The following is a 26315-nucleotide window of genomic DNA, read 5'->3' on the forward strand; positions in this document are numbered from 1 at the left end:
TGGAAAAACTGTCTGTAATGTCTTAAGAACATTTCATGATGTGTTAAAATTTTCTTTGACATTATGTAATATGCTTTCAATTTCATTGTAATTTGTTACAGTAAGTACATGAGAAAAACTGGGGATGTGTGGCATTTGTACCGACAGCCAGGTAACAATGATATCCAAGCTACTGTCAGAGGTCACATTTCCAATGCTTTTTGTGATTTAAGCAAGCAAGGATTTTGTTTGCTGTATGCAAATTCTCATTACAACTTAGTAAATGCTTAAATTATTCTTTGGTAATATCAAGTGGGTATCCCTTGGCGCAAAATAAAAAATAATAAATAAATTGGATGCAGACTAATGTAATGTGACGAGATAAATATATTGATCCAAAAATAAAGATATATCAGTGCACTGATGTATATGCATACAATGATAATTATAAATATGGAGGACACATGGAGCTGTAATGTCACAGGCTCAACTGTAATCTCAAAACAACAGTTGTCATAAATCAATTGAAGCTCAATCCCAATGGGTTGGATGAGAAATGAATGAACTAGGATAATGATAGGTTTACATATGATCAAACCAGCAACCGTATTGTAACATATATGCTCACAAGCTGCTAAGGTGAGTGTACATGCATATAAATTAGCTGCCCATAACGTCTATTAAAATCTAATAGAAACTTCTATCTTGACGAAAAGTGATGACAATGGTATTAGCTGATTATCAATACCACTAAGGAAGATTGGATAAATCATAGATATCAGTCTCTCTATGTAGCGTCCCTTGGCTAAAAGTTTAGCCCCGGCAAAAAGTTGTTTTACCATATCAATGATATCCGGTTCTAAAAGGGGTTTTATGCGTGCATATAGGAACCAAAAATGTGTCCAGGTGGTGACGATGTAGGTGCACGAGGATGAGGGGACGGGGGTGGAAGGTAGACTCACTGTTTATGTCGGTCAATTGTCCGGAAGATCTGGTCCTATCAATGTTCCTCTCTTCCTCCTCCTGTGCAGACAGGTAGTCGTGGCGGCTGCGCACCTGTTCTCCCGACTCACCCCTTTGCGCTTGCGTGAAGTACTCACGTCTTCTGTGTATATGAATGGAAGTCGAACAAACAAGCTCGTTGTTAGAAAGCAAAAAATGAAAAAAAGAGATAGAAATGGCACCCTGCACGTTTTGCCGATGTGGCTTCCTCAGGAATGATTAGAAAGTGGGAAATATACCCCCTAAATAAAGGCATACAATGCCCTTTTCCGGTACATGATTGGTTGGAGAGAATAGTGGGCTGGTACATATTTAACCTATATGGTTCCTCCTTTGCAGTGGATTGACAGCTTCAAGATTTTCTATTATATGAGATGCACAACAGTCCCATAAATTGGAAATCATGATAAATAAACATGGAAAAACAAAAAGTGCTAAACAATGAATGTTCATAAAAATTTAGACAGTTCAAAAATCAATATTTAAACCAGATGGTTTAAGTGTCTTAAAAGTGTTTATCCATATAGTTTCTTCTCTGGACATACATCCTATAAAGTCCCGTCCCCCCCTCTTATGGATCCCCATACATTTTAGCAGTGAGTGGACTTTATTGTGATGTTGATTGATTGAGGGGAATGATTGTCTGTGCTGCCTTTAGGATGGAAAGTTGTGCGTATTGTGCTGCTGTTTGAAGGGAGGTAAGTGAAATAGATGTAACCCCCTGTCACTGTGTGTAGGGTGGGGTGCAAATGTTGCACAGTGCAGCTCCCTCTCAAGCCCTGGCTAGCTGATGGGCATGGGTGTAAATGACCAGGGGGTACCTGCACATGCCAGTGTTTTTTTGTAAGTTGTGGGACACAGGTGATGTCACTTTGTTGTGCAGAGCAATAAACGTCAGAATAATTTGGGGGCCAGACCATCTCTATGACAAACTGAACTCCTTATTTACACTCCTCTTCCTCCAGCACAATAATCATAAGGGTTGCAGAAATAAAAAAATATATACAGCTCCTTATTCCTGCAGAACAGTCAGGGCTGTCTTTCCGACTGGGCACGATGGACAGGTGCCCGGGGGCCCAGCAGGCAAGGGGGCCCGAGACAGGACTCCTGTAAAAAAAACAAAACAAAACAAAAAACTTACCTTTTGCGGTCATCTGGTGGCGATCCAACTCCCTCCCTGGTCCCCTCTTTCGTGCTGCTCTCGCAGTAAGCGTGATGACATCATCACGCCCGGCATTCACTGCGAGCACAGCGCAGAGGAGCGCAGCACGGAGGAGCGCAGAATGAAGAACAGCGACAGAGATGTAGAAGAGAAGGGGATCGGACTCGGAGAACAAGACGATTGAAAGGTAAGTTAAGGTGGATTTGATTCTCTAGCTGAAGGGACGCTGAGTGAACACATGTAAAAAAAAAAGTTATATATACATATATATATATATATATATATATATATAGGGGCCCCGATGCACTGCTGTGCCCGGGGGCCCATAATGTTGTTAAGATGGCCCTGAGCACAGTTCTTAATGAGCAACAGTTACAAGTACAGGTCCTTACTCCTCCTGCACACATCTTACACTGCTGGTGTTATCACAGTAGATACCAGGTTCTCCTGTTCACAGCTACCCACAGTTCAGCCTCTGTTTCCAGAACACACATGCAGGAATCACAGGGTGGCTTACCTCCAGCACACACTTATAGCTCTGACCTTTTTTCTGTGCAGCTCACAGCTCTGCAAGCAGGGGAAAAATCCCTTGGGCTATAACACTCTTCACTGCTGTTCTGTCTGCCCCTCTCTGGGTTTCCCACAACTGCCCCTCTTTGCTACAACATTCTCTCCAGGGGTCTCTGCTCTGGGGACTCTCTCCCTTTTCAGTGCACACATTTCTTGCCCTGGTGCAGTCACTGCGCTCGCGCAGGGAATCCTGATCTCCTTTCATTTAGGTTAATAATAATAGGTAATTGGTTCAAGGCGCACAGTAAGAGGATAAAGATTTTATCTAGATAGAAGGTAGCAAAGTAGACCACATACATAAGTTATAGTATACAGTCACTTATTAGGTATTAGTGCAATAGATAGTTACTTATCAAATATACTGATAAAAACAATATATGTGTCCAAAGAATATCTTCAAAGGAGTAGAAAATAACAATGAAGTAAAGTTGATAATGGTCCAGATATAATTATTTTAGTGTTCATATAACTTATTATGTCCTCCTTTATCGGTGTTGAATCACCATACAGTTTAGTGTATAAGTAATGTTATGAAAGTAGTATTCAATTCTAAAGTTCAAATAGTGTTTCTGTACTTTTCGGTACACTCACTTATATCTTGCGAGGGTGGGGGGTGCAGCATTCGTTGACGTCCTTGTTGCGGTTCTAGAACTTCCATGGAACATTTATACAGACCTTGATCTGTATAAATGTGCATAAACCATGGATGACAAATGTCCTTAATTTCCAGGGACAGTCCAAGCCTTTAAACATTTATTCCTTGACATTTTTGACCCAACTTGCCAAGTTTTAGGTCTCAGCATCAGAGTCCCTAAAAATATTTTAAAATGTTGACAACTATGATATGTGTGTTTGTGAAACCTCATATTTAGCAGCAAAGTTTGAATAGCTTATATAAACTGTCTTTCAACAAAAACTTTGGCATGAAATATAATGTTTCTTTTAATCAGTTATAAACACAATACAATAAGTACAGTATTTAGGAGAATAAAAGAGAGAGAATGGGGAACACAGAGTGAATGAGAATTAGACAAAGTCACCACTAAAAATATACATGTTCAAAGACAACCACATAGCAAAAAACATTCTGAGACAGTCAACTACAAGATTAATATCACAGACAAAAACAGATTTGAATCTGCAATTAGAATAAACTGTAATATTTTCTTACCTGTGTCCTATAACAGCTCCTATCCTTGCTTGTGCTGAAGTCGTTGACTGAGGGCAGCAAAAAATGATTTGCATAAAGCAGGGGTGTTTTTTTTCTTCTTATGTTGCTATGAAACCACATAGCTTATTGCACAAAACATGTGAGCTGTCTGTGAGCTGTAAGCTCTGCATTAAATTACCTGCTCTATAGCATCATATTAGGTTTCCAAACACAAAGGAAACATAACACCACAATGCTCTTTGACTACAATAGGACAAGCTATTTAAGATTACTGTAAGTGTATATTTAAATAGTTATGCGCTCCTAAAACAATAGAAAAGGAATAGTTTTAGATGCCTTTGAGGTCTGTGTTAATTTGGCAGAATGCATGTTTAATCCCTTTGCAGCATAACTGTTTTCCCAGAGTCATCTAAATTTCACTCCGTGTCTTCTAAATTTCTTGAGACGAGGGGACAAATCATTAATTGTTTCAGTGCTGTCAACAGTAAGAAAATAAAGAACGGTACAGTAGAATCTACTTTGTTCCTTCACTTTTACTAATGTCTAAAACTGCTCAATGCTAAATTTTATAACAACCAGATGACCCATACTTGCCAACTCTCCCGGAATGTCCGGGAGACTCCCGCATTTCGCGAGAGTCTCCCAGACTCCCGGGAGAGTGTGGCAATCTCCCGCATCTGGCAACATTCTGCCCACTTCCTAGTGAAGTGGGCAGAATTAGGACCAAAACGCCGTGATTCACCGGGAATCGCCGCATTTGGCCCCGCCCCCTACTGTCAAATGACGCGTTTGCATCATTACATCATGGGGACGGGATGCCGCAAATTTTGGAGCCCCGTCCCCATCACGCCCACAGCTCCCGGAAGCCAACTTCAACAAGTTGGCAAGTATGAGATGACCCCTGGTAGGTCTGTGGTATCCAGTTGCTACCAAAATTTGGGGTCTGAATTATACAGTAGCATAGCAGTCACAGGATGTAGTTTTTGATCAAGGATACTGAGGCAATTGCTTAAGGCTATCAAGGTGTTAAAGGTCCCGATTAGTATATTATTGCGCGAAAGTCTTGCAACTTCCACTCCATAAGCCAAGAAGTTGTTATTTAGAATTTATTACCATCCACTATATTAGCAAAAGTTAGAATCATGCCAGGACCCAATCCAGAGAGATTGGAGGAGGGCCTCAAAAACATACTTGCCTACTCTCCTGGAGTTTCCGGAAGATTCACAAATTTTGGGTAGTTCTTCTAAACTCCCATATGATCAGGCCATCCTCCTGCATCCTGCTCACTTCCTAGTGATGTTGGCGGGGTGGGAGCCTCAATGATGCAAATCGCGGTGAATTGCGGCATTTTGACCCTACCCTTGTGCGATGACACAGTTGCACCTTTAAGCCGCAGAGCCAAAATGACACAAATCACCAATTATACTCCAACCGCTGCTGCCACCTGACCCCCCCTTCAAGATCTCCCGAAGAGGAGTGACAAAAAGTGGGCAATTCAATTATGCCCAAAATCCATCCTCTGGGACCGCAAAATTATGCAGTGCAGCAGTAGTGTCACTTAGCTTAATTGCAGACTGAAAGTAATGGAACTCAGGGAAGTTAGTTTTGTTAGCTTTCAAATGTTACATTTATATTTTTATGTACCCAGCGTTTTAACTACGTATTTCGATAGGGAATTTTACCAGGAATTTTGAGTTGTTCGCCAGTAATTTTGAGGATTTTTGTGTTTGAAGCCAGGTAACCTAGAATTTGCAAGTCAAAACATACACATATCCTGTTTGGATATACTTTCTGCAGGGTGAAGAAAGAAGGGCATTTTGGGTGTTATTATTCAGTTTGTGCATTACACTTTATACATTTTAGTTTACTTACTTTATTAGAAACTTTTCTATATTAAAAACATATCACTGCCTGACATCACAAATACGTTTTTTTACTCCGATTTCGTTTTTCTTAATTATGTGTCTGAATGAATTAATCTGACATAACTGAACAAAGAAATCAAGTTACAATCAACGTATTTTTTAGTGCGCTGCTACATTTACGTTTGCCCAAAACAAATATGGCTACTTTGACCAGTTGACAAGCGAGCCGTTAGCTTCAGGGAAACTACGCCTTCTATCTAGTCTGATTGGGTTATTGAATGTAACTATTGCGCATGCGTCATCTTTCGGTTCGAAATTTGAATTTTTGTCAGAGCGGAAGTAACGGCGGCTCTTCTTGTACGTACAGGTATGAACGGGTGGGAGATGAACACAGTATCGGATTGTTTTACATGTGATGTCTTACGTAATGTAATGTATAGATGTCATTTATAGCTCATCTGTAGACGCATGCTGGTTTGTCACTTTACAAGTAAGACCTACATGGCAGCGCCAGCGATGTGTATGGGTCTTCTGCCGTACAAAAAGAGTGAAATCTTAATACAGAAATTTATTTAATTCCATGATATTTTTTCTGATAATTCATAGTATCCCAATGCAGGAGGCTTTAAATGCACTGATTTCTCCAATGTTTTGTGTCACTGTGGAGTGTTTTCTATGCATTTCCAGTAGGAAGATGGATATATATACATATCTATGTTTAAAATGTGATCATCCCACATAAAAAAAAAAAAAAAAGATATAGCCATCTTCCCACTGTAAGTGCATAGAAAAAATTCCACAATGTACATTCCTATGTACAGGATGTTATCACCTCACTTTGATTAAAAAATATATAGCTATCTTGCTACAGGAAATGCATAGAAAACAGTCCCAGACGTTTATAGCTATGGTTAAAAGGCCTTCATCCCACATAAATATGATAGAGCTGTTTTGCTAGAATAAATCAATGCATGTAAATTTAGTCTGCTCATTCCCTCCCCTGTTCTTCCCCTCAAGTGGTAGGCTATCGTAACCGTAATTTGTGTTCAGACATTCATTGGCGTAAGGTCTGTTTCTGAGCGTGCGCAAAGCTATTTCACACAAGGTACGCTTCGAAAATGAATGTACGTCTAAACGTAAATCAGGCCCACTATGTTTAATTTTAATGCTCGAGTGCCTTTTTAAGTATTTCTTTATCTACAGCCTGAATGTATGCAACAACTGGAAAATGGATTTTACATCCAACTCCTCATTTTCCACTCTTCAAACTGTGAAGGAACGGATTCGAGAAAAAATCAACGGGTCTTGGAAGACTGTAAAGCTGCAAACATCTCTTGCTACAAAAATCAAGACAAAAACCTTAAGTATGTTTTAGTACTATGCAGTCTTGCACTTTTTAATGACTTTTCATTTTTAATTACATCCCCTTTAAACAAAGCCAGTACTATACACACTGATAATTTGTTATCAATATTTTTTTTATTAAAAGTGCATAACACTGAAATATTACTTATTGTAAAAGCACTTCGATCTCAAGTTTTTTTTTTCTCGAATTGTATTTTGTCCATGATGAAAGTGTTAAAATAAAGATTAAAATTGAAATGGCAGAGTAGTATTTTGTAAAATGGTTTAGGAAAGTCTGCCAAGTTTTGCTGTATGACCCTTATTTTAGATTTCTTCATAACTCATTAGATAAATCCACAATTCTTTTAAAATCAGTGGTGAACATTTACATCGGCTGTTCTAATTTTCCCTTAGTATGTTTTGTGGAGCGCTTCTTGCCATACAAAAAAGGATACTCCCATGTCTAAATTAAGCTTTATTCAAACATTATTACTTAATCTTTTATATGATTTAATAACTGCTTTTTAATGATGATGGTTTAATTTAAATAAAACAATCTTAATGGCAACTATTACTTTCTGTTAAATGCAAATACGGTAGATACAGAATATAGATATTTAATCTTCCAGTTTAACATTAATGGTTCACCTATGGGCAGTATCCCACTATCCAGTCTCCCAGGCCCCCTACCCTTTATCCACTAAGCTCTTGGAACCCAGACTAATATATTGTCAGAATATAAGTAGGTTAGTATAAAAATTTGTATGCTTCTTTTTTTTTTATCAAAAGGCAGCAGAATACTTAACAGTGTACTTTATTATGATCCTAGGGGTATGTGTTTATCTTTACCTTGATCCCACAGTTGAAATTTGCAAATAACCCTGATGTAGGATCCACCGTTTTCATCTTCCTGAAAATGTGGGCAGATTTATCCTCGCAGCAGATTTCTTTCTGCCCCTTCAGTAGACTACACATCCTAACCACCTAGAGGGGGACATTTTCTGAAAACAGATTAACAGATAATGGTGCATAAAAGTGTTTTTCTGTTGGGAAATGTGGGGATGTTTTTTTATTTTATTTTTTATTAGTAAATCGGGTCGGAAGTCATGTCAGCAATGTATCATCAAGTTTGTGTATAATCTGTCCCAGCAATACAAAGGACAGTGTCAGATGGGCATTTTAGAATGCTGTGATTTTCTGACTAGGAAACTGCTCCTCAAATAGCATATTAGGAATGTTACTGGGGAAGTCAAGTGCTTGCAAATAAAATCACACTGTATTCGAGCTATATTACAATACTATTAACATAAGTGAGCCAGGGTGCTCACCTAGGTTTATCTTTATAAACTGTGTATACTGTATTTTAAGTTGCCACTAGAAAGTGACTTTGACATAATTTTAGGGGACGGCAAATAAAAAGAAACATAAAAAAACTTAATATGGAACAGCTGCACCCCAACAATCAGTTCTCAGATGCTCATTCACTGTTATTGTGGAAAAAGCGTAGTAATGTAAGGACATCAACTGCACAACAGATACCAATATGTAATTTGGGCCTCTAATCTGTGGCAACCTGCAATGTTGTGATGCACCCCTTCATGCAGCTTCCAGGATTCTAAGCTGTTGGCTGCCCTGCTAGCGGCTCCAAGACCTGTTGTTCTTGTCAAAGGGCAACCTATTCCTCTCTTGGGGGACCAGAGATCGGGTGGGTGTACAGGGGTACAGTATTAAATTAACATATTGAACAGTAAAACAAAATTGGTATAAGTACATTGTGTAGCATATAGTTGTTCAAGTGGTGCCTGCTTAATTAGCACTACCATAAATTCTACAATTGACTAGGATTAATTGTTAGCAAAAATTGATTCCAGTAAGTTATGATTGACATACAGACAGAAAAGGCAGCGCTAGTGATTGTGTACCAGAGATTCCACACCGAAACCAGTGATTACTAAAACATTAGTATTTTAATTGTTAACTCTGAATCGAAATACATAGAAAGTATATGCAATAATAATATAATAAATTGCCAAAGAAAAATTTGCCTTTAGACGGTTCTTGGTATTAGGGCCCTCATCCCAAATGCAGTCTTTAATTTAAAACCGATAATATGTTGGGTAGATTAGAAAATATCTCAATAAGCTCTAAAATAGAGCCAGTCGCACTGTATATAAATACAAGGCTTTACTACTGACTATTCCTTTAAGGGAGCAAAACCGACATATAGCAGATGAAGCAATTAATTTCTCACCAAACTTCAGTATTTTGTTGAGATATCATTGGACACACTATTTGCTTTTAAGCTAACTGATCCGGAGGAACTTGTCTTTATTGTTCGGTTTTATTCTCACATGATATCTTCTGCTATATGCCAGTTTCTGTCCCCTAAAGGAACTGTCAGTGATAAAACCTTGTAGTGATTTATATATACACTGCAACTGGGATTTGCTCAGTTTTAGAGCCTATTGAGACATTTTCTTATCTCTCCAACTTATTATCGATTTTAAATTAAATGTTTTGGTAATCATTGGTTTCTGTGTGGAATCTCTGGTGCGCAATCACTAGATTTTCTGTCTGTACTTCATTCTTCCTTTAGAGGCTATAGTAGCTCTTTGGCCAGCAGCTGATTGTATTCCACCCTACTAATCAAGTAACCACCAAGAAACGCCTGAGGTTTTTATTTTCCTTGTCCAAGTTATGATTGACATGCCATATTTTTATCAAGGAGGGATATTTTTTGTTTGCGAGTGTAGATCCCTTTGCCATGCTAGATCCAGGAAATAATAATAATGGTTATGGTAGCACTGCTGTGTAGGTATGTTAGGTCCTAAAAGGAAAGTGTTAATTTGTGTTACCTCCTTCACTTACACTTTTCATGTATTAATTGTGTGTATTTCATGGGCAACTTTTCTAAGCAGTAATGAATTTACTCCAATATATTAAAGAGCAAATAGTCATAATTTAACATTATTATACTTACTTCATGTCTATTATTCAGGTCTGTGATATACAGTCTTTCAAATAACTGCTTATATGTAACAAGATATGTCCACCTTGTTCTTCAACTCCCCTGCAACAGATGACCATGTTAAGAGGAAGGTTTTTACAAACACACATGTGCTTATTAAGAGTTGGATGCAACTGAGCTCTGAAGATGTAGGCAAGAAAAAGCACATTTACCTTCATATGTTCGGTTGTATGCATTTCAAGATGCATCCTGCTAAAATACAATAGCATTTGCAGCAGACGTACAAGTGTTCTTTCCTCCAGTAGTCCAAATGGAACTGTCAATTAAGTCGAATGAATGGTCGTGACTTCATATAATATAGCAGTGAAACTACAATCAACTGGAGCAGTCAATGCGATCGTATGCATTTTTTTTGCACAAGTACAGTACTGAAGTGCATATCTTATGCAAAAATACAGATGTGTCCTACTAAATTAGCCTGGCAGGGAGTGTCAGTTTAGCAAATTTGATTTGAAGAAATACACTGCTTTCTCTTTCCTACCACTGGGGGACACTGCAAGACATTGGGGTATAGTAGTGAGTGTGGGAGTTCAGGCACTAAAAAAAAAAACTTCTATGATTTTCACTTCCTTCCTCTACTATGCCCCTCCTCTCCTGTGGATAGCTCAGGTTTTTTTTTTTTTAGTGCCTTAGGAGTTAGGCTATTGGGGGTATAGGCTCCTGCCTATACCCAGTTTAGTTATAATTTTTGTCACGTTTTTTAATTTATTTTTTTATTTAAAGTGCCTCGCGAGGATCGATCCTAAGACCCAGAGGGGTGAACAGTCCGGCGGCTTCCTTCACTCTGGGTCCCTGCGGAAGGTAAGCAGCGGCTGATGCCCTGGTCTTCCTTGCACCTCTCACCGGCAGTTCAATCCCCTAGACATGAGCTGTTAGGTGGTTTTTTAATGCCATTAGGGCTATAAGTGCCCACAGAGGTATATCACAGCGGGGCACAATTTTATTTAGGTCGTCCGGGGGAGATGTAAGGATCCATCTCTTTAGACCCCCCCACACCTAGGCAACAAGCAGCGGGTGTTCAGTGCGCTCCGCTCTAGTATAGAGAGCGGCACAGCCACGAAGAGGGGATAGCGCACAAGCTGCCTGGGCATTTAATACAGCGTGTGTGCGGTAGTCTCCGACAGCCATGCACAAGTATCAGCTGATCAGAGTTCCGTAGAGGAGCAGACATTTTTGAAGGGGCGGATCCGGAGGAGGAACTTCCTTCCCCCCATGTTCAAGTTCCTGCAGAGTGGAGGCGCCATTTTAAGCGCACATCGTGTAGCTGCAGCCAGTTTCTCTCCTCTACCTTGCCTTCTCCAGTGATTGGTATCGTTATTGTGTGAAAATTAACTTTTATTTGCAACTGAAGCTTATAAGCATTCACTAGCACGTTGTTTAACATTGCAAAGAGGCTACGTATAGTACCATTACAAGTTTGTAGCCTGGTATATAGATCTGGTATACAAATCTTGTTGTACTGACTGGAGACTTACTGTTTAGACAAATTATATTGGTGAATTGTGTTATCAGTTGATACTGTAATACTGTTCAATTATGTCTAAGGGACCTCTGACAAGGGATCCTCTGGGGTGTCTGTGATGTATTTTGCTTGTGCCAAATGTAGAATAAAGCTTCCGGCTGGACAGCATGACAAGAATGCCCTTTGCACTGCATGTGAGGCCGGCGCTCAGGAGCGTCCCGCCCCGGCACAGCCATCGGCAGCCATGGAAGAGCCGCTCTGGGTCAAATCCTTTGCCTCAGCCATAGAGAGGTTTACCCAGGTGATGTTACGAGTCGCAGAGGTACGTGAACACACTGCCGCAAACACACTGTTAGCCAGCGTAGCTCACTCAGCAGAGCAGCGGCCCGCACATACAGAGGCCTTGGAGTGCAACCCTATAGAAAGCGCAGGCACATCATCCCAGGGTTCTGCAGCTCAAAGTGAAGAGCGCCTACTTTCGGTCTCCCACAGGGCCAAGCAAATCCTACGCGATGTGAACTGGGCACGCTCTCCAGACTCGGATCATTCCTCAGATGAGGAAGGGGATTTAGAGCTGGATACGCAGGAGGAAGACTCGCTTAGCATATCTTCTGCCTCGGCCAATAATGTAGACAGTCTTATCCTAGGTATTAGAGACATACCTTAGGGTTTCCAGACCCTGAACTTTCGGCTCCCTCAGGTTTTTCCATTTTTATAAGGGCTAAATCACAGCTGGCAACTTTTTCCACCGTCCCCGCAGGTGGTGGAAATGGATGGTAACTGACGCCTGGCTAAGACCGGGTAAGCAGTTCGTGATGCCAGGAAGATTTAAGAGCATTTATCCTCTTCCAGCAGAAGACTATTAAGTGGGAGGCGTCTCCTAGGGTTGACACACCGGTTGCCCGTTTGTCTTCTTCCTCAGCCATCCCTACACAAGAGTGGGTGTCCCTCAGAGATCCAACAGACAAAAAGTGTGATCATGCTCTCTGTTCAGCATACATAGCATCTGGTAGCATGTTCAGACCCATGATGGCTATTGCTTGGGCAAATAAGCCAGTCCAGAGGTGGACGGAGCAGTTGGTCTCGGCCATCCAAAACAACACCCCGTGTGCAGATCTCATTTCCCTGGCTCAACATATTCAGGAGACTTCTGATTATGTGGGGCAGGCAACCATGGATGCAGTGGCAGTAAATGCTAGAATTGGCAGCCTGATTATTGCATCACGGCGTTCCTTATGGTTACGTTCGTGGACCACGGACGCTGACTCAAAAAGGTCTCTGGAGGTTTTGCCTTTTGATGAAATCACTCTGTTTGGAGCAGAGCTTGAAAAGGTAATTGAAGTAGCCACGGGGGGGGGGGGGGATAGTAATGTTCTCCCCATGGGATCCCGCAAACCTCGACAGGCTCGCTTTCGCTCCTTCTCACGAGCCCGGAGTGGTAATCCCTGGGGCCAGTCGACTGCCCCTAGAGGAGGGGGTAACAAAGGCAGGGGTGTTTCCAGGAGGGGAGCTTCGTGCTCTGGCGATAAGCCCTCTGCATGACTTCCCCTCCCCCACTCAGGTATCCGGGGTGGGGACACGACTGCTTCGCTTCAAGTGCCAGTGGTGGACAGCGGGGAGTCGTGTCAAAAAGGATACATCATAGACCTACACCAACCTCCCCCACCGAGGTTCTTGTCGTTTCCTGTACCCGCTTGCCCTCTCAGACGTCAAGCGCTTCTGAAGGCAGTAATAAAGCTTCAGGAGTCGGGCGTCATTGTTCCAACACAGGAAAGAGGTCAGGGGTTTTACTCCACCCTCTTTCTTCCTGGTGCCAAAGCCGGATTGATCTTTTCGTCCTATATTGAACCTCAAGTCCTTAAACAAACCAGTAATTGCCCAGCGATTCAAGATGGAGTCCCTTCGGACGGTCATCGCAAGCATGGAACAAGGAGAGTTCCTGGCTTCCATCGACATATAAGATGCGTCTCTCCATGTCCCCATATGGAGTCGTCATCATCGCCTGCTTCGATTTGCGGTGGGGCCGGCTCATTTTCAGTTCAGGGCCCTCCCCTTTGGCTTTGCTTCCGCTCCTCGAGTACTCGCCAAGATCATTGCCTCTATGGCGAGTATTCTAAGACAGAAGGGAATCACTATAGTCCCTTATCTAGACGATTTTCTGTTAAAAGCTCCGTCGGCAGAAATCTTAGTACGCCATGTGCAGACCACGATGGAGTTCTTGGAAGCCCCTGGGTGGATCCTAAATATTCCAAAATCCTCCCTCAGCGCATGCGCTTTCTGGGGTTACTGTTCGACATGGTTTCGCAGAGAGTCGTCTTGCCTCAGGACAAGATCAGCGCTCTCCAGCGCAGAACAAGGAATCTGTTGGCTCGTTCTCATGTATCCATGCTCAGCTGCATGAAGCTGCTGAGGACTATGGTCTCTGTCTACGAGGCGGTTCCGTTCGCTCAGTTACATTCCCGCTCTCTCCAGCTAGAGATCCTTCGGAAGTGGTCATCCGCCTGTCGAGACCTGCTCGACTTTCTCTGACCTGGTGGTTGACCACGCAGAATCTGGACAAAGGTCAGATCCTCTAGTCGGGCCTCTGGACCTTAGTTACCACAGACGCAAGTCTGTCAGGCTGGGGAGGGGTCACAGAATCCCTAAGGTTTCGGGGACTCTGGTCTCCCCAGGAAATTACTCTTCCGATCAATGTCTTGGAGCTCAAGGCAGTTCTCAGGACCTTGATGAGGGCACAGAGGTTCCTAACAGGGAAGCCTCTGCAAATCCAATCAGACAATACCACGGCCGTGGCATACATAAATCATCAAGGGAGAACTCGTAGTGCAGGGGCCATGCAGGAGACAGCCAGGATCATGTAATGGGCGGAGCAACATGTGCCTCAGATTTCGGCAGTATATATCCCAGGCGTAGACAATTGGGAAGCCGATTTCCTCAGCAGGCAAAAAGTTCACCCAGGCGAATGGTCTCTCTGCAAGGAGACCTTTGCCCTCCTAGTTCAGCGCTGGGGAATGCCGCAGATCGACCTCATGGCCTCCAGGCTGAATCTCCAGGTTCCCCTGTACTGCGCCAAGTCCCGCGACCCTCTAGCTCACGCATCCAACGCCATGGCCATTCCATGGCAGTTCAGTCTGGTGCATCTGTTTCCGCCATTACCCATTCTGTCGCGGGTTCTGAAGAAACTAAAGAAAGAGAGGGTCCTCGCCATCATAGTAGTCCCTTATTGGCCTCGCAGGGCATGGTTCTCAGACAGTCTAAAAATGTCCATATGACCGCCGTTTCGTCTGCCCATCCGCCCAGACCTTATTGTTCAGGGCCCCCTTCTTTGCCACGATTTAAATCGTCTGGCTTTGACGGCGTTGCGGTTGAATCCTTAGTCCTTAAGGCTAAGGGGGTCTCGTTATGGGTCATTAACACCATGATCAAGGCTAGGAAGTCATCTTCCTTGGCTATCTATCACAGAGTCTGGAAAACCTACATTCTCTGGTGCGAGACTCAGGGTGTCCATACTTCCAGGTTTAGCCTGTCTAGGCTGTTGGCCTTCTTGCAAGAGGGCCTGGATAAAGGACTCCGTCTAGGATCGCTTAAGGTTCAGGTGTCGGTGCTCTCTACTTATTTTCAGCGAAAACTGGCGGCTCTCAGCGATGTCCAGACCTTTTTGCAGGGGGTTCTTCTTATCCAGCCCCCATTCTCTCACTCGGTGGAGCCCTGGGAGCTTAGTTTGGTGCTCAGGGCACTCTGTAATCCGCCGTTCGAACCTCTTCAAACGGCAGAATTGCACCATCTGACTTGGAAGGCGGTTTTTCTCTTAGCCATTTCATCAGCTAGGAGAATGTCGGAGTTGGCAGCTCTCTGTTGCAGCTCCCCTTTTCTTGTGTTTCATGAGGATAGGGCGGTGCTTCGCACAAAACCCTCTTGTCCCTAAAATCGTCTCCAGGTTCCATTTGAATCAAGAGATCGTAGTTCCGGCCCGGTTCGCCTTTTCCCTCCACGTCATCTGATTCCTTGGATTACGACTTACAGTTGCTGGATGTAGGCCGGGCTCTCCGGTGCTGTGTAGACCGTACAGCTACTGTTTGCAAGACTAAGGATCTCTTTGTCTTGTACAATGCAAAAAAGCGCGGCTGGCCGGCGTCTAAACAGGCTATTGCTCGATGGATCACTTACACCATCAGCCTGGCATATGTCCGAGCATCTCGGCCGATTCCTCAGTTGCTTAGTGTGCACTCTACCAGGGCGGTTGGTGCGTCATGGTGCTTTGGCAGAACAGCTATGCAAAGCGGCCACATGGTCATCTGTTCATACTTTTGCTAAATTCTACAGATTGCAGGCTTTCGCATCGTCGGATGCGAGCTTTGGATGAAAAGTGTTGTGTGCAGCCGTTCCAGAGCGTTCCCACCCTTGGGGGCAGCTTTGGTATGTCCCCAATGTCTCGCAGTGTGGGGGACACTGCGCACCCTCCCTTGCTCTGTAAATAATCTGTTATGTGACTGTTTAAGCCTCTATTCTTTGCTCTTTGGGCGGCTCTTTAGCGTACACTTAGTTAGTCAAAACTGAACTATCCACAGGAGAGGAGGGGCATAGTAGAGGAGAGGAGTGAAAATCATAGAAGTTTTTTTTTTTTTTAGTGCCTGAACTCCCACTCTCACTACTATACCCCAATGGATCGCAGTGTCCCCCAGTGGAGTAAGAGAAATTGATTTTACGGTGAGTAAAAATCCTCTTTTTACATCTGTATCAGATTCCATCCGGACTCTGTCCTAAATATGTGGAAAGTGCTTCATCTGTTTGTTATGCAGTGGGTAATGCCCTAAACATATAAACATAGTATTAATTTATCTGTGGGAAACATGTTTGGGTCTGTGGTCTTCTAACACTGTAATTGTTTGTTTTTATTTATTTTAGATAACTCCTCTTTTCTAAAGGTATCTCTAAAACAGAATAATAAGGCTTTAGCATGTGCCTTAACTGCGGAGAGACAAAAAACTAGGAAACTGGAAAGTGATAAGATGTTCTTACAGAAGGAAGTGAAGATGCTGCATTTTCAGAATGCTCTGCTTAGACAAAACCTAAGTATTGTGGTAAGTCTATGTATTGTCCAGAATGCTTGAGACTTTTTTTTTTTACTGTAGAAGGTGATGCTCTGTGATGATTGTAGTATTACATCACGATTTATTCATCTTCATTACATCATCACAGACTACATGCCTAAAATGCATAGCAAGCAAGAAGTCCCTTGAATAATTGCCACTCACTACCTGGTGGTTTGATTTCATGCCTGCTTACCATGAGTCACAAAAATCTTATTTTCTGTCATCCCATGTTTATAAACTCTAATCTCAGGGAGGATTTCAGGCTTCAGCACTCCCCCAGCTTTGTTACCATGGTAAGTGTTACAGTATATAACTCGTTGCTCACCATGGTATCAAAGCAGAGAGTGTGCTGAAGCCTGCCCTCCTTTGCATATCTCCTAACCGTTTCAATTTAGGCAGGACAGTCATGATTTGAGGGTTCTGTCCTGGTTCGGAAACTTTGTCCCAATCGATGAAAAAGTTGTGAGGTATTCTTCTGTTCACTACTGCGATACAGAGCATTGGTGAACGGTTGCTGTGCGCATGGCAGTGAAGGGGTTTGGAGGGTACGAGAGAACAGGACAGCTTAGCGCTTATGCACAACACTATGGGGGAGATTCAATTGCTGGCGATGAGCGGACACCATGATTTCCGACTATGTACATTGCCAGCCATTACGGTAGGAATCTCTGCTCATTTTTCTGTGCACCTCTATGGAGTGCGATGGAAAATGAGCAGAGATTCCTGCCATAGCTGAATTGAATCTCCCCATAAATGTAAGGCGGGAAGCTGCAAAGAGCACATGTTTTTTTGGGGGATTTTAGTGATTCAGACTATTTCCATCCCAAATGGAGTCAGCAGCCCTTAAAAGGATGAGTGCTAGTTAGTTGGGGGCTTGGAAGGAAGAGTATATTTGGGAAGGCATTGGTTTGGGTGAGAGGGAGAATGTGAATTTAATTGCATCGGATATGAGGATGAACCGCAGGAGGAAAGTAAATTAACTACATGATTGTGGAATAGGCGGGAAATAAACTACAGGGCAGTGAGCAAATTAATGACATGGGTAGAGGGAGGATCAATTACAGCGTGGCAAGCATTTAGTGACTTATTCCAGCAGTCACACACAACTAGCACTTTTTGTGTTTCATCTGCAGCTTATAACTATGACGCGTGTTCTGTATAATTTCTGTATTTTTGTTATTTGACAGGACAAAACTTTTTTTTTTTTTTTTAATATCTATCTATATCTATCTATATATATATATAGTGCTATACATCATATAATCTGCACCCCAATAGCTTGTTTTTGTATGTTTACATTGTGCCATAAACTGATATTTTTGGCATAGGAATGTCAATATACAGTAATATAATATGTACTGTTGCTTGCTTTTGTTTACAGAACACCATGCTTAAGGATATTGATTTATTCATGAATGTGAATTTGCCTGCAGCAATTGAGATTAGTAGCACAATGGAGGTACGTAGGTGTTTAGTTTTTTGTTTTTCATTTATTTTATGTTTTTATTTTTCTTAGAAATGCAGGTTTAATCAATAGACGAAATGCAGACAAAATAGCCATTGCAATGCTAATAAATTGGTGGTAGTCATAATGACACTGGTGATACCGATCTATACCAATCTAAATCTATAACGATTTTAAGAATGCCTATAAAAACAAAATGCAGACTTAATATGAGAATGACACGGAAGATCAACATGTCATGCCTTCGCTATATACCGATTTCTGACAATGCCGGCACTTTGTAGTTACGTCAGTTATCATAGCGACTTGGAGATTTATGGATTTAAAGCGGCAATGCCAGCAGCCGATGACTTTATTATCTAATTTTAAGGTTACATTTAGGGTTAGTGTTGGGTAGAGATGCTCACTGACCCCCGTGTTTTGGTTTTGCATCTGGATTACCTTTGTGTTTTGGTTTTGGCAAAACCGCCCTTGCGTATTTTGGTTTTGTCTGGTTTTGTTTTGCAGTTTGTTGGCTCTAGATTACACCCTACACTTATAGTGAAAGTTTTAAAAAGATGTTGTCGTCATCATCTTTAGCATCATCCTCACCCTCATCAGTGTGTACATCATCATCACAGACTATGAATTCATCTCCGCTGGAATTCACCATTAGAGAAGTGGCAGTACTTGGATGTATTTGCCGGTAAAGTCCTTCCTCGTGGAAGATGTAGTTCATTTTGATGAACATCATATTTTCCACATTTTTCAGAAGTATCCTCCTACGTCGATCACTGACAAGGTTCACGGCTGTGCTGAATATTCTTTCTGAGTACACACTGGAGGGTGGGCAGCTTAGGTATTGCAAGTTTGTACATGGGTTTCCAAATGGCTTATTTTTCTTACCAGTATGGAAAGGGACTGTGTGACATTTCCATACCAATTAACTCTTGAAAATAATCCTCCACCATCCTTTGCATGTTAATAGTAGGATTGGATGGAGGTATGGGCAAGGTCACACATTTTTTGGTAAAATCTTTCAAACCAGCTTAGATGTCAAACTGATGTGGTCTGCCACCTGCATCATACCTGCTTCTCTTTGGAAAGTGAATTTTTTTCCGAGCAGCAGCTGCCTGAGAAACTGAAGGAGGAGACGTCGTCAAGCCAAGGCCCAGTTCAGCGGACAACTTGCTGACCAATAGCTCCTTGCAAATGTTCACATCTCGGTCATTTTGAAGCAAAGAATCAATGTAGGTCTTTAACACAGTCGCCAAAACATAGTGATCCAAGTTCAAGATTTTAATAACTCTTGGAAGATTGCAAAGCAAATTAAGTACTTGATCTACAGGGCCAACATACTTTGCGTAATTGCTTTCTTTCATCTCCTCCTTCAGTTTGTCAAGCTGTTTTTCCAAAAGTCGAATTAAGGGAATGACTTGTCTCAAGCTAGCAGAGTCTGCACTCACTTCACACGTCACAACTTCAAATGATTTCAGCACCTTGCACAGCAACAGAAAGGATTCCCCACTGTGCAAGATTGAAATACATCCCCCCTCCTTTCCCAATGTCAGGGCTTGTGCAATATGCTTGTATGGCTTTGTGCTGTTCCTCCATCCTCTGAAGCATGTACAGGGTGGAATTCCACCTTGTTAACACCTCTTGCTAAAGTTGGTGGCAGGGCAAGTTAAATTGTTCTTGGAACTGCTGCAATCTCCTACATGCTGTGACAGAATGCCGGAAATATCCCGAAATTTTACGGGCCACCGCTAGCATCTCCTGCACCTTACGGTTATTTCTCAAGAAGCTCTGCACCACCAAGTTTATTGTGTGAGCAAAACAGGGAATGTGATGGAATACACCCAGCTGTAATGCTCGCACAATATTGTTGGCGTTATCAGAAATAACATATCCTGGGGAGAGTCCAAGTGGTATAAGCCATGTATCAATGACATCCCTTAGTTTTCCTAACAAATTATCAGCTAAATGCCTGTTAGGGAAGCCGGTGATACAAAGAGTAGCCTGCCTGTGACAAATGTTACGTAGTGTTGTACATGCTGCTGCTGTTCCTGCTTGTGAAGGTGAATGACCAACCCAGTGGGCTGTCACAGTCATATAGTCTTTGGTTTGCCCACTTCCACTTGTCCACATATCTGTGGTTAAGTGTACAGTGGGTAGAATGGCATTTTTGAGCCCAATTACTACATTTTTATAAACGTTTTGGTACAGTTGCGGAATAGCTTTACGTGAAAAGTGGTGTCACGATGGAATTTCTCTGTCCTACCACTGGGGGACACTGCATTACCTTGGGGGACACTGCGTTACCTTGGGTATAGTAGGTGGGACTGGAGTTAGGCACTTATAAACTTGTTTGTTCCCCTGACTCCTCCCCCACTATGCCCCTCCTCTGTTGCTGACTCCAGTTGTTGTAAGTGCCTTCTGGAGAAAGGTCACTTCTGTATAGGCTCCTGCCTATACTTAGTCTAATTTTAGGTTTCATGTTTTTATTTTATTCCTTTTTGCAGGTGCGGCGTGGGGATCCAGCCTAAGTCCCAGAGTGGGTGAATAGCCTGTCAGGTTTACTTCACCCGGATCCCAGCGCAGGGTAAGAAGCAGCTTGCCTCTTACCTTCCACCATTGCCGGCAGTCTCCCCCTAGAAATGAGCAGTTGGCCCTCTTTTTGTAACTGCCATAAGGGCAGCAGATCTCCGCAGCCACGGAAGTGGCTACAATATATATATATCTTTAGTTTAAACGGCCATATAGAACGGCCGGGGCCCTTAATTCTTTGTCGGGCGGGAGTGAAGCTACAATAGCCTCTCCTCCCCCCGCAGACATGCCGGTAAGGTCCCCCGCCTCCTTCCCCCTGTGGGCAGCGAGCGGGGGGACAGAGACGCAATTGCGCTTTCGGATAAGGCGATTAGCGCAGTAATGCTCCCCGCAGCCTGGGCACATTGAATTTAGCGGAGGATGCCTTATTAAAGCCGATTGACATACTTTGTATGTGCAGTTCGGCGGCACGTGGAGGCGGCCATCTTGGGGACGGATGGAAGTCTGAACTCCATCCCCCTTTCAGCTACTGAACACAGACGGCGCCCATGCCTGGAGGCTGTGCCAGACAGAGACATCGGGCTGCACGCTGTAACCCCTCTGCCTCTAAAAACTGCCGGTACCTCTGTATTGTTTTTATTTTGTTTACTAAACAAAAGTTAACTTGTTCAGTCTTTTTGGATATAGACTAGGACGGTTTTTCACACTTGGGGGTAAATGTATCAATCTGCGGGTTCTTCAACACCCGCGTGTTCAGCCTCCTCATTGTAAAGGGTTAACCTACCTTTACAGTGCAGCGCCGCTTGAAATTTAATCGCGGAAGAGGCTGAACACGTGGGTGTTGAAGAACCCGCAGATTGATACATTTACCCCCTGGTGTCTAATTCCTAGAAACTTCCTGGTATACAGCCTAGGGGAGTTTCTATGCTGCATTGAACATCTAATATATATATATTAATAAATATATATATATATATATGTATATGTCTATCTAACTAATAATTTGTTGTATTAGGTAGTATATTTTTCCATGTTAATGGTCCTCTGTATATCCTGTATATTATGTATGTACTGGGCGTTGGGTCCAGATTTTTGTACCTTGTGATGTAAATATTTATATACTGTCACCTTTTTCGGGTTGCTATGGAAACGTTAAAACCGGATGTGACATATCGGACTTTATTCTTCATTTCCTGTGGTCCGGGTGTTGTAATATCTCCGATACCGGAAGTGACAAAACCGGATATGACGTATCGGATCTAGGAGATTTCCACCCTCTGATTTGGCACTGCACCAGGATTGGCTCTCGTTAAGAGGTCCTGAGTATTTAGGATTCCGCAGTCATGCTGTTGTTATTACTCCTTGAAAAAGTCTTACTGATAAGACGAAACGCGTCGGAGAGTTTGTTCTTACATACCTTACTGCTTCCCGTGGTCACTGTCGGATGTTGGAGGTGGTGCCGGCTGGAACCCTCTACGGCTGTGTAACGGGCGCAGATAAGCTTGTTTTTACTTATTTTATGTTCCATCTGCCATCCAGGCTTGGTACAGATTTCCAGTGTTTCTAGCAAGAACTATATTCTATTTGGCTATCAGTCTACCACCATCTGGTACGGATAAAACCTATCTTTGGAGTTGTAACTGCATTTTTAAATTATTGTAATGCACTATGTTGGCGCCCCCTGTCTTTTTGTGTTCCAATTACTAGGTCTGACACTTGCAGACAGGTGTTGAATGACCGGGGAGCTGCCTACTACAATATAAGTATTATCTTTATTTTTTTCATACTATATAATTAAGCGCTCTGGGCTTAAAGATTTTGTTTGGTGTTTGTTATCACTGTCTGTACTTTAAGCTGAGCTGCTATAGTATATTTCAATATGTTTAGATCTGAAAATATTGAAAACAGAAGAATTGAATATTGTCAAAAGATTTTTAGTGATACTGATAATGTATCTATTGAACATGAATCATTGGACAATTTCTTTTGGAATTTGGAGAAAGTATTGGCTAAAGAAATTAGGATATGGTGGGATATAGCTGGTCTGGAAGAGTATATAAAAAACAAAAGGGTGCCTAGAGGTTTAAGAATTAAAAAGAACCCTTCGTTTGGCCTAGATAACCCACAATTTATAAAGGAGTGGGATAGAACATTAGATGAATGTTCTATTAATCTTATGAGATTGATTGTCTCTGAGAAACAAAAAAATCTGATGTCTGTTCAATTAGAGATTAAAGATAAAGAATCTAAGGCGGAGATTCTGAAATCTAAGGAAGACTATAAAATTAATGAGAAGGTGCTACATAAAAAATTGGATAGACTTGAGTCTGAGGTGGTAGAAAGGAAAGAGAGAAAATACGCGAGAGATAAAAAAGACTATGCTAATAACCAAGTCTATCGTTGGACTAAGAGACAAATTGTTGAAGGTCCTGAGGGACTATCAAAAGTACAAGGGGATGAAAAGAGCTTTGGCTCTAGATTTAGAGACAGAAATGATTGGATTAATGTTCCCCAAAAACATCGAAATGTCTATCGAACAAGACCACCCCAATATTTAACTCTTAGAAATAGATTTTCTCCACTACAGAGAGAGAGGTTTTGGAGTACTGAGGAGGATTTTTTATCCCCTACTCCAACACCCAAAGAAGATACGGTGTACAACAAGTTCCATCTCAGAGAAAATATAAGAATAGCTTCTCCTATGAAAAGGAGATATATAGAAGACGAGGGACACGAGGGGGATTCAAGAGAAAGAAAGAGAAGAAACTATTAGAGAAATCCCCTGCTCGCCAAGAACCCCTTAGCCCTAAATCATTAGGTATTTTTAATTTGTCTGATTGTAACCTTACCCAAGATGAGCTTCAATTACTTAGTAGAGGTCTTTCCTTTGCACCTACTAGTGTGTCTAATGATTTTCATTTATTTTTGGATCTGAATAGATTTATTAGGAGACTCACGCTTAAAAGACATTTTTTGAAAAAAGATGTAAACATCTCGGAAATTGAAAATTGTAAAGTATCAACATCTGGCTTAAAATTGCCTTCTAAATTCTATCCCCTTGAATCTAAAGGTAGCAACGTAGACACATTTTTTCAGTTAGTTAAGAAGGATCTCTGCCAAACTAACGTTACAATGAAATTTAAAAGGAATATTTCCTTTTCTGAGAAAAAAGCATTAGATGGTTTAATGAAAAATGACAAGATAGTCATAAAGCAGGCTGATAAGGGGGGAGGGATTGTGATTTTAAATAGGGATGACTATATTGTGGAAGCTATGCGATTATTGAATGATGAAACTTCTTATAAAAAGTTAGAACAAGATCCCACAGTTAAGTTTGTGGAGGAGCTGAAGCCAATGTTATATGAGGCACTTAGTGATAATATAATAACTCGAGATGAGTATTTATTTCTTCTTCAGGAGTCACCTGTCATTCCCATTTTCTTTTATTTGCCGAAAGTGCATAAATCCCTTGATAAACCCCCGGGGAGACCTATTATAGCGGGGATTGGTTCCCTTACGTCACATGTATCACAGTATGTAGATTCATTTATTAAACAATATGTGGTTACTTTACCCGCATATTTGAAGGACTCTACCTCCTTATTACAACTTTTAGGTAACATAGAATGGAAATCTAGTTTTAAATGGGTAACAATAGATGTACAAGCATTGTACACTTCCATCGACCATGCTAGAGGAATAGAAGCTGTGAATTATTATCTTCAGCTAGATGGGAATTTAACTGATGGACATAAGAACTTCATCTGTAAAATGATTGGATTTATCCTATCCCGGAATTATTTCAGCTTTTTGGAAAATTTCTACCTGCAAATATGCGGGACGGCGATGGGGACTATATTTGCCCCCAGTTTCGCCAATTTGTTAATGGGGAGATGGGAATCCAAATTTATTCATGGCGAGAGTAACCCTTTTTCTACGTATATTATTTTCTATCGTAGATACATAGACGATATTATTCTAATCTGGGATGGTCCTCTTCAACCTCTGGAAAACTTTCTGTGCTATATAAATGACAACGATTTCAATCTGAGGTTTACATCTAAGATTAATGATAACAATATAGAATATTTAGATCTAGTTCTAGAAAGTGAAGGTTCAGAGATTCATACAAAAACCTTCATTAAAGAGGTTGACATAAATAGTTACCTACATTATGACAGTTGTCATCTTATGAAATGGAAGGACAATATTCCCAAATCACAGTTTAATCGTATTAAACGCAATTGCTCAGATGACAAATCTTTTAGGGAACAATCCCTTATTTTCACTGATAGATTTAGGGAGAGAGGATATCCTGATTCGATTATTACAAATGCATTAACTAAAATAACTGATATGGATAGAAAAGAAATGTTAGTTTATAAGAACAAAAATCAGGAGAGGTGTAAAGATAGTGTTCCGTTCATTACAGAATATAGCAAAGATGAGAGGAAAATAAAATCTGTTCTAAATAAACATTGGAAGTTGATCCGTATGGATCCTATTTTGGGATCTGTGGTTCCGTCAAAACCAGATATCATTTTTAAGAAAACTAGAAATCTGAAATCTATGTTGGCACCTAGTCAATTAAAAGAGGTCAAGACTAATAAGGGTACTTTTTTGAAGAACCTGGGTAAAGGTTTCTTCAAATGTAACAGCTGCAATATGTGTAAATTTACTTCTCCGCTTAATAAAGTTTTTTATGATTCATTACATCAGAAGGAATATAACATTAATGACCGCATTGATTGCCGTACGACGTCAGTAGTTTATCAATTAGAATGCCCTTGTGGCAAGGTGTATATAGGCAAGACTAAGAGAGCTCTTAAGCTTCGTCTTCAGGAGCATGTTAGGGCTATAAAAAATAGATCAGACCTACACACAGTTTCTAGACACTTTATTTTTTGTCAAAATGCTGATCCCAGTGGTCTTAAATTTAAAGGGATTGAGCATGTGGTGTTGGGATCACGAGGTGGCGATTTAGCTAAAAGACTTACCTGTAGAGAGATGTATTGGGTATATAGATTGGATACTATGGCACCCAAAGGTCTTAATGAGGCATTTGAGATGGCCTCCTTTTTAGTGTAAATTACATTGTATATGAGATCACTAATATTGGTTTCTTTCCTTTTAGGTAATTCCCTTACATGTATATGTCTATCTAACTAATAATTTGTTGTATTAGGTAGTATATTTTTCCATGTTAATGGTCCTCTGTATATCCTGTATATTATGTATGTACTGGGCGTTGGGTCCAGATTTTTGTACCTTGTGATGTAAATATTTATATACTGTCACCTTTTTCGGGTTGCTATGGAAACGTTAAAACCGGATGTGACATATCGGACTTTATTCTTCATTTCCTGTGGTCCGGGTGTTGTAATATCTCCGATACCGGAAGTGACAAAACCGGATATGACGTATCGGATCTAGGAGATTTCCACCCTCTGATTTGGCACTGCACCAGGATTGGCTCTCGTTAAGAGGTCCTGAGTATTTAGGATTCCGCAGTCATGCTGTTGTTATTACTCCTTGAAAAAGTCTTACTGATAAGACGAAACGCGTCGGAGAGTTTGTTCTTACATACCTTACTGCTTCCCGTGGTCACTGTCGGATGTTGGAGGTGGTGCCGGCTGGAACCCTCTACG

General features: G+C 41.5%; 2 protein-coding genes across 5 annotated transcripts in view; one reads left to right on the plus strand and one right to left on the minus strand.

Moving 5' to 3' along the window:
- Nucleotides 1-4448, minus strand: part of C7H2orf80 (chromosome 7 C2orf80 homolog) — an 88960-nt gene extending 84512 nt beyond the window's left edge. The window contains exon 1 of one of the 4 annotated variants that reach the window (XR_012678280.1): nucleotides 3885-4448. The gene's annotated coding sequence lies outside the window, so the exon portion shown is untranslated. Of the gene's footprint in view, nucleotides 1-3304; nucleotides 3468-3884 lie in introns of those variants that run through there. The other 3 variants (XM_075180236.1, XM_075180238.1, XM_075180237.1) reach the window with 3 other exon arrangements.
- A 1599-nt stretch (nucleotides 4449-6047) lies between these two features.
- SGO2 (shugoshin 2) overlaps nucleotides 6048-26315 on the plus strand; it is a 57620-nt gene continuing 37352 nt past the window's right edge. The window contains exons 1-4 of the mRNA XM_075180239.1: nucleotides 6048-6116; nucleotides 6953-7113; nucleotides 16489-16664; nucleotides 18058-18135. Coding sequence (XP_075036340.1) covers nucleotides 6978-7113; nucleotides 16489-16664; nucleotides 18058-18135 — 390 coding nt within the window. The 5' untranslated portion in view covers nucleotides 6048-6116; nucleotides 6953-6977. The remainder of the gene's footprint in view (nucleotides 6117-6952; nucleotides 7114-16488; nucleotides 16665-18057; nucleotides 18136-26315) is intronic.

The sequence above is a fragment of the Mixophyes fleayi genome, chromosome 7 (assembly GCF_038048845.1).
Source record: "Mixophyes fleayi isolate aMixFle1 chromosome 7, aMixFle1.hap1, whole genome shotgun sequence".
NCBI classification, from domain to species: domain Eukaryota; kingdom Metazoa; phylum Chordata; class Amphibia; order Anura; family Limnodynastidae; genus Mixophyes; species Mixophyes fleayi.